This window comes from Phragmites australis, chromosome 15 (genome assembly GCF_958298935.1).
Source record: "Phragmites australis chromosome 15, lpPhrAust1.1, whole genome shotgun sequence".
Taxonomy (NCBI): domain Eukaryota; kingdom Viridiplantae; phylum Streptophyta; class Magnoliopsida; order Poales; family Poaceae; genus Phragmites; species Phragmites australis.
This window is the reverse complement of record NC_084935.1, coordinates 1,873,659-1,886,818: the sequence shown is the minus strand read 5'-3', so window position 1 is coordinate 1,886,818 and position 13,160 is coordinate 1,873,659. Positions and strand designations below refer to the sequence as shown.

The 13,160-nt window shown below is 49.7% G+C and overlaps 2 protein-coding genes across 2 annotated transcripts; one reads left to right on the top strand and one right to left on the bottom strand.

Moving 5' to 3' along the window:
- Positions 1–1,018: 1,018 nt before the first annotated feature.
- LOC133892894 (aspartyl protease AED3-like) lies at positions 1,019–2,772 on the top strand. Its single transcript, XM_062333883.1, has one exon. It carries the CDS (start codon positions 1,080–1,082, stop codon positions 2,406–2,408), a length of 1,329 nt encoding a protein of 442 aa, XP_062189867.1. The 5' UTR covers positions 1,019–1,079; the 3' UTR covers positions 2,409–2,772.
- Positions 2,773–6,908: 4,136 nt separating this feature from the next.
- LOC133893408 (phosphatidylinositol 4-phosphate 5-kinase 6-like) lies at positions 6,909–12,234 on the bottom strand. The gene is made up of 8 exons (XM_062334418.1): positions 10,681–12,234; positions 10,115–10,279; positions 9,846–10,011; positions 9,635–9,751; positions 9,337–9,530; positions 9,121–9,227; positions 8,928–9,018; positions 6,909–8,167 (listed from the first exon to the last, which is right to left on the bottom strand). The coding sequence occupies exons 1-8, from the start codon at positions 11,904–11,906 to the stop codon at positions 7,879–7,881; spliced, it is 2,355 nt and encodes a 784-aa protein (XP_062190402.1). The 5' UTR covers positions 11,907–12,234; the 3' UTR covers positions 6,909–7,878.
- Between the last annotated feature and the right edge of the window lie 926 nt (positions 12,235–13,160).

The following is a 13,160-nucleotide window of genomic DNA, read 5'->3' as shown; positions in this document are numbered from 1 at the left end:
GCTAGTGAGCTCTAGTTTGCTCACAAAAATATTTAGAATTTTTGGATCACTTTTATACCACTAAATAAAATCGGATGCAAGCACGCGGAGAACCGAGCATCCAAACACGCCCTAAGTGCATGGTGCCAGAGCATAACGGATCATAGCTTGAGCCCCGGAGCTGGGTGCCCGTGCCATGGAGAGACCGATGGTCCACTCTGTGCAGCGACACATAAGCTTGTGGCCCAATCGCTTTGGCTTGGAGTACTCATCAGTCGACAGTGTCGACAAATCAAGACGCGGATCTAATCCTGTCTCTAACCTAGGCTGTTACCGCACGTCCCCATTCTCAACCCGGCATCTCATGTACGGAACAGAATATCAAGGTTACATTCCCAAAGTGCTTTGCTCGGAAAAAGAAACAAAAACATTCCCAAACTGCAATGACCTTTTTATTTATCTCTGACATCTGAGCATCAGGCGGCTTGTAAACCGGGTCTACAATGGCATCCGCCCATGCACCCATCTCTTATCTCCTCGCATGGTTTCGTCGAAATAGCGTTCCTAGTCCACGAGCCAAGCTTTCCTGCTGCTCATGCAGCCCCTTACGCTGTACATTCCAGCCACATGGGCGCCGCCGTGCCAAGACAAGCCTCCTGTGAGTCTGCGACGATCGCACAACCATTTCCTTCGCATTGCGTGGTGCAAAAAAGTAGAGCCGACGCACCAAGATCAAGGCGTCGGGCGTACGCGGAGCGCGTCCGTTGGTCAAAGCGACAGCCTCCGATCACGGGCTGCCGCAGCTTGGTCCCCGGCGAGCCATGCAGAATTTCAGACGCAGGCAGGCATGTAGCTTGCACGTACTGGGTGGCAGGGTGAGTGCGTCTAGCCTGGCCGATACGGCGACACGTCCACGCGAATCCTCACGGGCGCACCATGCCGCGGGCTGTGGCCGTGTAGTTTTGCGCCACGGCTCACGTGCTCCACTGCTATATAGCCCACGGTGCCGCGCTGCCGTCTCACTTCGTCGCCACGCTTCAAGGCTTGCAGCGGTGCAGTCCCCCGTACGTCGGTGTTGTGCGCGCAAAGACAGTTGCAAGATGGGTAGTACGGTGCTTTGCAGCATCGCTCTGACGGTTCTGCTGCTCGCGGCCGGCGCGATGGCTTCGCATCCGTCGTGCCCGGCGACGCCGCCGGACACGGGGGGCACGCTGCAGGTGTCGCACGCGTTCGGGCCGTGCTCGCCGCTGGGGCCGGAGGCCTCGGCGCCGTCGTGGACGGGGTTCCTCGCGGACCAGGTGGCGCGCGACGCGTCGCGGCTGCTGTACCTCGACTCGCTCGCGGTCAGGGGCCGCGCGTACGCGCCCATCGCGTCGGGGAGGCAGCTGCTGCAGACGCCGACGTACGTGGTGCGCGCCTGCCTCGGCACGCCTCCGCAGCAGCTCCTCCTCGCCGTCGACACCAGCAACGACGCCGCGTGGATCCCCTGCTCTGGCTGCTCCGGGTGCCCCACGTCGACTCCCTTCAACCCGGCCGTCTCCACCTCGTACCGCCCGGTGCCCTGCGGCTCGCCGCTGTGCACGCAAGCGCCGAACCCGGCGTGCCCGCTGAACAGCAAGGCCTGCGGCTTCAGCCTCACCTACGCCGACTCCTCGCTCCAGGCCGCGCTGTCCCAGGACTCCCTCGCCGTCGCCAATGACGTCGTCAAGACTTACACCTTCGGCTGCCTGCAGAGGGCCACCGGCACGGCCGCGCCGCCGCAAGGCCTCCTCGGGCTCGGCCGCGGGTCCCTGTCATTCCTGTCACAGACCAAGGACATGTACGAGGCTACGTTCTCGTACTGCCTCCCGAGCTTCAAGTCCCTGAACTTCTCCGGGACCCTGAGGCTCGGTCGCAAGGGCCAGCGGCAGCGCATTAAGACGACGCCGCTGCTGGCGAACCCTCACCGGTCGTCGCTCTACTACGTGAACATGACCGGCATCCGCGTGGGCAAGAAGGTGGTTCCCATCCCGGCGTCCGCTTTGGCATTCGACCCGGCGACCGGCGCGGGCACCGTGCTGGACTCTGGCACGATGTTCACCCGTCTGGTGGCGCCGGCGTACGAGGCCGTGCGCGACGAGGTCCGGCGCCGCGTCCGTGCCCCCGTGTCCTCCCTGGGCGGCTTTGACACGTGCTTCAACACCACAACAGTGGCGTGGCCGCCGGTGACGCTGCTGTTCGACGGGATGCAGGTGAAGCTGCCCGAGGAGAACGTGGTGATCCACAGCACGTACGGGACCACCAGCTGCCTGGCGATGGCGGCGGCACCCGAGGGCGTGAACACGGTGCTCAACGTCATCGCGAGCATGCAGCAGCAGAACCACCGCGTGCTGTTCGACGTGCCCAACGGCCGCGTCGGCTTCGCGCGCGAGCGGTGCACCGCCGCTTAAATTAGATTGGCTAGCGCGCGCGGGTGCCGTGCCTGCCTGCGTTTATCTATCGTCTCCGCCGTGTCGCCGCTGTTGGTGTCGTCGGTGCTTTGATCCTTTTTTGTATCGTAGTGATCGTCGTCTCCGTCAGTGTCTCTTGTTCTCTCATGTATCACCGGAGGTTGTTCGCGTTAAAGCTATGTTTCTGTGGCTTAGGGTTTAATTGGGGTTTAAGAATTGGAAGTGTCCTTATGGTGTAACGTGTCCACACGGGTTTCGAAGCCCAGACTCAACACGGCTATATATTCTGTTGGTATAGAGACAGAAAGATATACTTCCTTATTCTAAAGAAAAAACGAATTTGGAAGTGTAAGCGTATGAATGAAGCCAGCGGTTTAATTATGGGCTGGAGTAATCAAGATGCTAAGGTCTATTTATTTTTTATTATAATTCTAACAATTTAGATTATGATTCTCATAATTTAGAATCTGGATTGTTATAATTTGAATTATACAATTTGAAACAAATAACACCAGATCATTATAATATCCATTTCCTTTTCCCCTCTTCTACAGGCTCACCTTCCACGTCTATCTTCTCCGCCATAGCACACCGAGATCCCCAACTGAACTCCGTGCCACAGAGCAGGGAAACGAGCGTTGTCGCACAGATTTGTTGTGCCATCAATGAGCTGCACCGAGGCCAAACACCCAGGAGCTTCTATGCGCAGATTCTGCCATCTTCCACCGCCGAATCGAGCCACGCGACGTCGTCCTCCGCAACTCTAGCAAGTCTACCGCTGTCTCACCACCGAGTTGTCGTTATCCTGCCTCCCTCAACATGCTGAGTACACAGTGAGAACCACAAGACCCTCTGACATCCTTTGCTCGCGTGGGTTCCCCCTCGGCCGAACGTGAAGCACCGAGCGTCACCACACCACGACAGCCATCGGCAACCACCTTTTGGTCCTTGCCACAGCCAAGGAACACTTAAACAAGATCCCCCTTGCAGGCACTGAGCCTTGTTCCACTGGAACCTAGCCAGATCTGGCTGGAATCGCCGGTGAGGGTAACGCCGACAATCTCCTCTCAAGCCAGCCGCCGGTCTCCTCTCATCGCTCAGTTCCCTACTCAGGCTCAGCACTGGGAGCTTGTTCTAGGAAGCAAGGAGCTTGATTCCGATGGTGGTAAGCTCAAGCTTTGCGGTGGGGAAACTGAAGGGAGAATAAAAAAGCTAAATATTATGTTTGTGATAGCAATGGTGGATAAATACGTGTCATAATCCATAATCTAGGAATAATATTTTTCTGGATTATAGATTATGGTATAATCTACCTCTAGATTGTGAAATCTGGATAGTAGAATCAACCTGTTTGTTTTCGATTCTGATTTTAAAATCAAATTAGAATCTTGGAATCATAGTAAAAAATAGGCCCTAATTAGAGATATACTAATTCTTAAGCATATAAAAATAGTAAATTTCTCAGGCGACAAAAATTGAGCGTCAGAACGTGATTCAATTGTCTAGAGGTCACCTTCAACCTCTCGATGCCAGCTCGCTCCCCGCTTACGACCATCTTCGGCAGCGTATCCACCGCTGGATCTGTGTCTGCCACTTTTGTCGCACTAACCTCTCTATTTTAGAGTTTCCTCGCCCCGGCACTAACCCACCACTTGTCTGTCGCTGGCCCATGACCAGCAAGTCCCCATCGCCTCGCCCCTCACGCCTGCCTCCTCCGCAATCTTCCTCTAAAGTCGGCCTGCCACCCGCTCTAGAGTCACAGAACACAAATCTAAAAAAAAAAGCTCACCGACGAAAACCGAACCCTAACCTCTTCCTCACCAATAGAATTTGAACGTGGGCTGAAATCCCGCGCCATTTCAGGCATACGAGGAATAGGAAGCGTGTGCTAATTAAGGTCCCTCGATAGTCCTCATTCGGCGAAACGGGCTTTTTTTTAGAGCTGGTCAGGAAACCGGTTGCATGGACCTAAAACTGACCCACGAAGCCCGAGCCTGCTGGGTTTGCACTTTCATGCATCTCGTTGCCACGTTCGGGCTCGAAACTTCGAAGCTTTGAGCCCAATAACTGCAGACATCAAACCGAAACTCCTGGTTGGCCTGGCCCAGCATCCCTGTACAATTGTGTTGGGCCGTATATAACGCAACGAGCAGCAGTGGGTGTAGAGGACTGGGTGAGCTGCTGAGCTAGTCATGCTCATCTCATTCTGTCTATCCCATTTGGCAGTTTCCTGGACGCGACCGCTGAATGCACATCTCACGTTCCATCCGGCAAGCATCACCGTTGGCATCCATATCGTCTGCAACTCTGCATGCTCATCTGTTTTATGTTGTCCCTGGTGATGTGAACTATCCAGTCCCCTTGTACGTTTCTGCTTGCTGCGCTGTGACTGTGTGTGTGTCACAAACAAACCAGAGAGAGAGAGAGAGAGAGAGAGAGAGACTGGACTCATGACAACTTTTCTTGCAGCGAAGGAGAAGAGCACCACGGTTTCAGCTTTCAATCATTGCCTTGCACCTGCCGTCCTGCGATCATCTTTGTGCAAAGCTTCCATCCATGCAGCATTGTGCGATGTGCCGATGCGCACCTGGCTTCAAATTCACCTCCTGCGTGCCGCGAGGATCGGAGCTCACGCAAGCCGCAAAGCAACCGGTCTCGTCTCCCCGCTTTGCCATCCGAGTCCAAGCGACGGAGTAACACCGGTAACTTTGTCTTCGACGACGAGCACGGCACCGCGATTTTTAACCTCGGGGACGAAGAAAGCAGAAGTGGCTTCAGTACCAATGTACAGCGCCGGCCTCAGATGGCTAAAACGGGACGGGTCAAAAAGCTAAAGGTCGGCAAAACAGCAGCCATACGTAAGGTACAATGTCGCTTTACCAACGTACGTATTTCGTAGCTTCCAAATCTGGGCCACCGTCGTGTCCTACAGTCCCTTTCATGCATTATTCGGTACGTCATTATGGAAAGACGTGGATATGTAGGCCTCGTTTAGAACGCAAAAATGTCATAGGATCTTTGCGGGAACTTTAATCTTATAGAAGTTAATATGGCGACATCGGAATCGAATTCAGTTTCACCGCATCGTCAAAACCTGTATAATTGTTGGATATGTGTTGAATAATTATACGGAGTTAGTTACGTATAGGATTTAAAGTTGTATTAGCGGTATATGATGTACATGGTGGAATCCTAGTAGAATTCTAGTGGAATCCTAGTAGGACTTCTGTCTTCAGACCTTCTCATAAATATAAGAGGAGTGCCGCTGTTTGTAATTATGATGACATAGCGACAGGTTCCTAGGGGGGCAGCGAGTCTACGGGAACCCCAAGAAGCGGCCGGTGTTCCTAGTTGGGGAGGAGCGCTCGTAGTCATACCTCAGGGATGTAGACTTTGGCTGAACCTCGTTAACAAATATCGTGCCTCTGGTGTCGTCTGTGATTGTGTGCATCATCTCGGTAGATTCATTCGTTGCTTCCGCTGATGCCTTATTTTCTAACAATAATAGCAAGAGAAACGCTGCACTGTTACGTCGATTCTTCTTGAGAGATCAGGACAGGCTCCATTTACCTGGGGCACTGGACCACCATTTCTGGCCCCCTGTTCTTCCCTTCTTGGCTTGCCTTTTGGTGGCAATGGTTAGGCACTAGCCTCGAGTTGCGGTACTGCTGACAAATGCGAGATGGTAGCTGTAGGAAAAAGTACACCTTCAAACAAAAAAAAACCTTATTTGGACTTTTTTTAGGTGCTGTCAACATTTTAATTGTTTACAAGATAAATGAAACGATATGGTTCTAATTAAACGGTTACCAAATTAAACAGACAGGTACTGCTAATATTGTTGCTATGATATGGTAGATAACATGCACGCAACATACAATCATTGCAGATTATATATATATATATATATATATTACAGATCAACATGCACTACCGAATAATATCTTGTCCACAAAGAAATGACCAAGTCTTTTCTCTTCAGATTAAGTTTTTTTTGCTATGCTACGCTGGCTCATTGGATGCCACTCTATGTTCTTTGTATACTCGTAGCTTTCTCGTGCTTTCTTGTTTAATTTTTGTTAACAGGATCGCCGATGACCAATGGATAACGCTCCTGCGTCCAAGAGAAGGTTCGGTGTAGATAGTTGCCGGCCACAATCCTCAACGACATACAGAAAAATGGGGGACACAACTGTCTGATCTTTTCAGCTCTTGCTCAAATTTTATATCGCTTTTGGTTGTTAAGATATGAGGGACAGTCATGGTGCAACATCAGAAGATCAGGATTTTTTTTATAAAAAAAAGGTCAGACCAATGGAGAAATAATCTGGTATATATTGGTATCAGCCACAAGCATTGTGTAGTGCAACTTTACAGAGCTGTTTTCACCTGGCAAAATTGCTTTTGAAAGCTGCCAGGTGCATGGCTCCTCCCAAGCATTGTTAAGTGTTTCTCCAGACCAAGAAATCATTTCTTCAGAAGAAGCTCAAAATGACGTCCAGTTTCTTGTGCATGACTGACTGAAAAGTACAGGCTGACATGCATATCCAGAACTCCAAACCTGCCAGTGCAATCTTCCTATGGAATCAGCAAACATGTGCAATGGACAGTGACCTGATGTCTTGCATGCAGATTGCTTATCTGCCATACACTAGTCCTCATCAGATACTGATTTACATAATATGCAGGTTTTGGTTTTAGGGAGATAATGTGTAGGTTGAACACCTGGCAGATGAAGATGTCCTTTTCATTGGAGGGAAGCAAGTTACACAAAATGTGAAACATTGCTCCATCTGTGTCCTGGCTGAATGCACACAAGCCATCATGACCAGCTGACTCTAAACTTCTAAAGCACACCAAACGCTGATGCCTCAGCTGCCACTAAGTTGGGCCCATCTCAGTGTTGCATAATTGGAAGTTAGCAAATATCCAAAACTTGATCATACATTTCAAGAAAAAAGAACAAAACTGAGTTATCACGGCTAGGTCCCAAAAAACTCTGTACGGCACAGTGAACTCCACGGATTTCCTATGGATAAGTTGAGATGTTCCAATCAAGAGAATTACAAAAGAATAGTACATGATACATGCTACCCTCAGGTAAAGACATTTACAATTCCGGGCTGGCTTGCGCACTTGTGGTTAAAACTTTTCTATCTGTAAGTTGAATCATTAAGTTAACATCTCCTATCCTACAAAATATTAGTGACCTCTATATATGTATGTATATGGCTAAATATATATACATAGAGCCTGACGATTTTGGGAAGACAATGATAAGATCTTCGAGCAGCTCTACCATCCAGATGGCTTCTACCCGAGCTGCAGCCATCCGTTCTGGTACAGATGATTGACAGCTTTGGGGATGCCCACTGCATTGTGCCCAGCTTGGCCTTTCTTTTGACACTTAAAGGTGCATCTATGCCTGGAGGCTGCAGTAGCTCTCAAGGTCAAATGTGTTTTCAGCTGTCTAATTGTCTTCTTGAAACGCTTTGTATATGAAATCTTTAAAACGTCTGGAATATTGTCTCGGGTCCACCGCTGATATTGATGTTGAGTCATACTGGAAAGACTTGTATGCATGCTCGAGCTTTTTGCTGATATCGTAATCTTGAAGTATGTCTATAATCCCAAAATACAATATAACATCGTAATACTCCCTAGTTGGCTCTCCAATGAGCTGCGATTCGTAGTCACTCTTCTGAGCAGTGAGTTCAGCTCTTGCAGGCATGTTTACCCCAAGTTTGATTTTTGGACACCTGTCAATTCACACTAGTCAGATAAAAAATTCAAAAGGTGAAACAACATGAATCAGAAGAGAACGTTCATGGTAAATTACTATTTGTCCTGTGTTTCTCTGTATCCGTATCTGAATGTTTCAATTGTGTGGGAACTCCAGGTGGTATATACCGAATTTTCTCGATTTACTACCAGCAGTTCAACTAGAACATAAAACCATATCTGTGCAGATGGCAAATATGAACAGAAAGGAGCTGATAGGGACATAGGGGCATCAGCAAAGATGCCTTAGTGTAGCTAGAAGTCATGGTGGGCATGAACTAAGTGGACACATTCTAGATTTTGAATAGGTCACGGAAGAATGATTGCATGCTTACATCTTCAATTATTTTGTTTCACTTCTGAATATTGTATCAAATACTCATTAACAATTTAGCTAATGTAGGTCTTAAAAAAACTAATATAATTCCCGTTCACTAAGGAATAACGAAAGAGAAAACTATTTTAATTTGGGTTCAAGTGCTGCTTAAAAAAGAAGTATGAATATCTTGCAACCAAGAAATCAACGTCAACATTCAGGCATATATAATATAAATGGCTAAAACCTCACATTGACATACAATATTTGATGATTGCTGCTATGAAGCCTCTTAAATATGATATATGGATCATGAAAGATAGACATCACAGAATCATAATTGTTCTGAGAACTGTAGATCGCATTTCAGAACCACTTAAGTATACAAGAGACCAGATAAAGTAGTTAAATGCATAGGTTACCTGTTTGGATCAGCAAGAAACTGATCTGTGTTTCCTCTTGAAAGACGCGGGGTTGATATGTTGTTGATATCATACTCAATAAAACCTTCAACTAAACAAAGCACCTTGTAAGGCACAAATTACCATGCTAAGAACTTGCTAAGGTGTTTCTTTTTAGAAACTTGCTTAGGTATTTTTGGGTTTCCCAACCAACCTTCAGTTAGAATCTTCTCTCCATTATCTCTAAAATGTACACCCACCAGGAGACTGTAATCCATAATTTTCTCCTGCTCAAGGAAATCACAATCCCTGTCCACTTGCCTGTTTAAACACAATTAACATCACTATTGACACTATGTACCAAAATGCCATAATTTTAATTGGTGCTAAACTGACACCAGAAGTAGAATATGAGACGAAGTATGAGCACCTTTGGAACTCTTGAAACCATTGCTTCTTCAATCTAAAGATGAAGTTCAGATCGAGGTCTTTCAGAGTTGTATACTGATCGATCTCTGTCTGCGGCTTGTCAGTTGTACGTCCAAGAGACGAGCCTTTCAGATCAAAACGCCTATGAATAGAATATTCCGAGCAGAATAGATTTCCCATTATGACAAAACGAACCTGGGTAGTGGCACAGCATCAAAAAGTCAATGCATGAACATTGACAAACCATGCATATTGCGTGAAGGATGGAGAACAACTATACAGCTGCATTAATCTCTAACCTTCTTCTGATTTGCTCCAGCTAACTTGACACAATGTAGACCAAAAAATTTGGTTACTAGAGTATTCTCAAATGCCCGGACATGATTGTAATAAGCTGGCAGCATCTTCAAAAGCATCTGTAATGTAAACAAGTGCTTTAAGAATAAAACTTCTAGCCTCATTATGAAGCTTTAAAAGCGTATAGACGAAAGGAGCCAAAAATGGACGAACCTTCACTTCGGATTTCTTCATCGTCTTTATCATGTACTGATCATCGTTTGTTAGGTAGAAAAAGCTTCCACTCTTACCAGGAGATGAAAGCTCCCGGAGAGCCTCATTTCCACAAAGGGATAGCATATAGTCAGCAGCATCCACCTTGAACAGCTTGCGCAGGGTCCTGCAATTGAGTTCAGAACAGATGGTATGTTGTTGAGCATGACCGACACAGGAACATGGTGCATCATGATCATATATAATTTATCAAGGGAGTGATGACCAACCGGAACACCTGTGGGCAGTAATCCTTCCATCTGAAGTCACAAGAATTGTGTGGAGGGGTGTATTTTGAGCCTTCTGGAGGGAACTTTGTCCATACTTTTTCCTTTGGGTCGAAAGCCGACGATTTCAGATCAAGCACGATAGGGCCTTGCTTCCCCACTGCATGCCTGTGTCCAGATACCAAAGATAAGGCTAGATAATTCAATCAAGTATGGACTATGGAGAAAACATGGAAGAACAATGACTAAAATGCTTGCAAGTGGTTCAGCATGATATCTTATTGGTGGTAAAATTCACACAGAAGGGTGAGACCTTTATGAAATAACAGATCAAATTCAGATTAGCCACCCAGAAATTCACTTTTTCAGCACCATTAGACGACCCGAAGCAAACTCTTGGATGATTCACATGTCAATGTTCCCAAAGTAAGAATTGTCAATCAGCAAAAGCATCAATCAAATTCAATGCAAGTTTCTCTGGCATACGTGATGCCAAAGTAACGGGGTCAAATCTTAGAACTGCACAGCCAAAATTATTCAGCCATTGGAGACAGACGAACTCCACGCACCTGATCCCGAGCTGCAAGTTCAGCATGAGCTCGTAGTGCTTGTGCCCCTTGGCGATGGTCTCCCCCTGCCGCTTCGCCTCCCGTGGTGACACCCACTGAGTGATGTGCGGCGCCGGCGACGGCGGCGGAAGCCCTCGGCCCTCACCGCCGTTGTCCATCCTCACGCTCCTCCGCGCGGCCACCACCTCGTCCCCCAACGCGGGCCCGTCCACAATGTCGCACGTGATGTCGCCGTCCAACTCCCAAATGCAAATTTTGTCGTACTTCCTGTCGCCGCCGGAGCTGTTGCTGAGCCCGGACGCCGAACTCGCGCGCCCATTTGCCGTCCTGTTAGCCGACGGATTCAGCGACTTGCGCGGCGACGCCGACTCCGAGCTGCGGCCCATGAAGGCCGGCAAGTCCCTCGCGAACACGTCGCGGGGATCACGCGCCGTCGGGGAAGACGCGGCCGGAGACGGGTAGTAGGCGCCCTTCTGCTGGACAATGCCGGTGGAGCTGTCGCGCGTCCAGTAGCCGACGTAGACGCTGCCGTCGGCCCAGCGGAAGGTTCCCTGGCCGCGCGGGCAGCCGTCCTCCCATCCGCCGTCGTAGCGGTTGCCGTTCGACCAGACGAGCGCTCCGCGGCCGTGGATAAGTCCCGCGCGCCACTGCCCCGTGTACTCGGTGCCGTTGCGCCAGGTGTAGCGGCCGGCGCCGTCCTGCATCCCCGCGCGCCACTCACCGTCGTACTGGTCGCCGTTGGCGTAGCTCTTCTTGCCGTTTCCGTGCTTGAGGTTCATGGACCAGGACCCCCGGTAGGTGTCCCCGGCGGCGCCTGTGTACGTGCCGGTGCCGTCCATGAACCCGTTCTTGAACTCGCCCTCGTAGGTGGCGCCCGACGGCCACGAGAACTTGCCCCGCCCCGTGGCCTTGCCGTGCCGCCACTCCCCCTCGTACATGCACCCGTCCGTCCACAGGTACTTCCCCGCCCCGTGCGGCGCGCCCCCGCGCCACAGCCCCGTGTAGAAGTCGCCGTTGGGGAGGCCGCGCTCCACGTACCCGTGGTGCTCGGCATCGTCGCCGCCGGTGCCCGACGAGGACGACGCTGAGGAGGACGCCGTCTCGGAGTCGTCCGCCGCCGACATCGGGGACACCCGGCGCCTGCCCACGGGCTGCGGATGCTGCTGGTACTGCTGCACCTTGCGCACGGTCGCCTCCCACGCCCTGGCGCCGGCGTGCTCGTGCATTGGCCGCGCCCGCCTGTCCCGACGACACGTCCTTCTTCTTCTTCTTCCCTGCCACCGCCGCCGCTCGGGCTCCCCGCCGGGTTCCCTGGCTCGGCGCCCGCCGCTGTGCTTGGCCGTGGATCTAGCACCGCCGGAGGCCGCGCGTGCGCTGCCTCCACGGCGGCATTGTTGGGGGAAGAGAGAGGTAATGGTGCGGAATGGACGGAGACACGCAAGCGGGCGAGAAGGTAGGAAAGGACGGAAGGAAAGAAATGTGTTTTGGGGTCAGGATGTGGGGAAGGAGAGGGAGGGCGTGAAAAAGGAGGAATGGAGGATGCGGCGGGGAGGAGGAAGGCAGCCCTGTTCGGTTCCTTTGTTCTCTCTTCTTTTCTTTTTCTTTTTGCGCTCAAAATTTAGCGATAATGTTTTGTGGAAATTCAGTAGATATTATATGGAAATTGTAATATTCATACGAGAGATCTTCCAAATATTAAATGACTCTGTACGTCCCAAATAGGATTTCTAACATGCATTACATGTATTTTCTTTTCCTATTTTATTCCAAACTTAGTTGGAAGTTTCTTAAGAGGAATTTTTCGTGCAAACAAATCATTTAGTGCAAAAGTGTAAACATTTATTTTCGTTCGTCTAATCCAGATTTGAAGCCACATTTTTTTTCTTCAAAAGAGATGTCTTTATATCTGAATTGTACATATGAGAATAAATATTTGCACTTTACACATATCGGCTTGTTTGTACCAAAGATTTTCGCTTATATGTATAGAAGTGTCCACCGCCTCATCATCTTTCATTGGTAATTTCGGGGGTGGAGGATGAGTAGTTACCGACTTATCTCGGTGGTTTTTTAGCTGTTTGTGCTGGTGCTTGTCCTCTCAGTTAATCCGTCAAAAGGCTATAGATTTCAGTTCTAGTGCTGTCCCTATGCTAATTAGCAGCGCCAACCAACAAATTAATCAATTCTTGGCTTAATTTAGGAGGCCTGTCCGTTTGTCCGTTTGTGAGGTGGCGGGCTCCGAGTCTTCCTCCCAGGCTGGCTAGGAGCCCCAGGAATGGCAAAGCTGCGCCATTTCTGCATCTTCTCCTCCCCCATGTTTTACCACCAGCAGCAGCCCAGCCTACGCTTCGTTCATTCTAGTCCCTGTAGCTTCCAGTTGGTTTTGGTTTGGTGTCTTGTCTCTGTATCTTTCACACCTGACCTGTCGGGCCAGCATGATTCAGGTGCAAGGTGTGTTCAGTTGCAACTTGTGATGCTAA

Coding starts and splice junctions, on each gene's coding strand:
- LOC133892894 (XM_062333883.1), top strand. CDS start 1,080: ATGGGTAGTACGGTGCTTTGCAGCATCGCTCTGACGGTTCTGCTGCTC.
- LOC133893408 (XM_062334418.1), bottom strand. CDS start 11,906: ATGCACGAGCACGCCGGCGCCAGGGCGTGGGAGGCGACCGTGCGCAAG. Junction 10,280..10,680: donor AACTTGCAGCTCGGGATCAG/GTGCGTGGAGTT, acceptor ATCTGGACACAG/GCATGCAGTGGGGAAGCAAG. Junction 10,012..10,114: donor TACTGCCCACAGGTGTTCCG/GTTGGTCATCAC, acceptor ACTCAATTGCAG/GACCCTGCGCAAGCTGTTCA.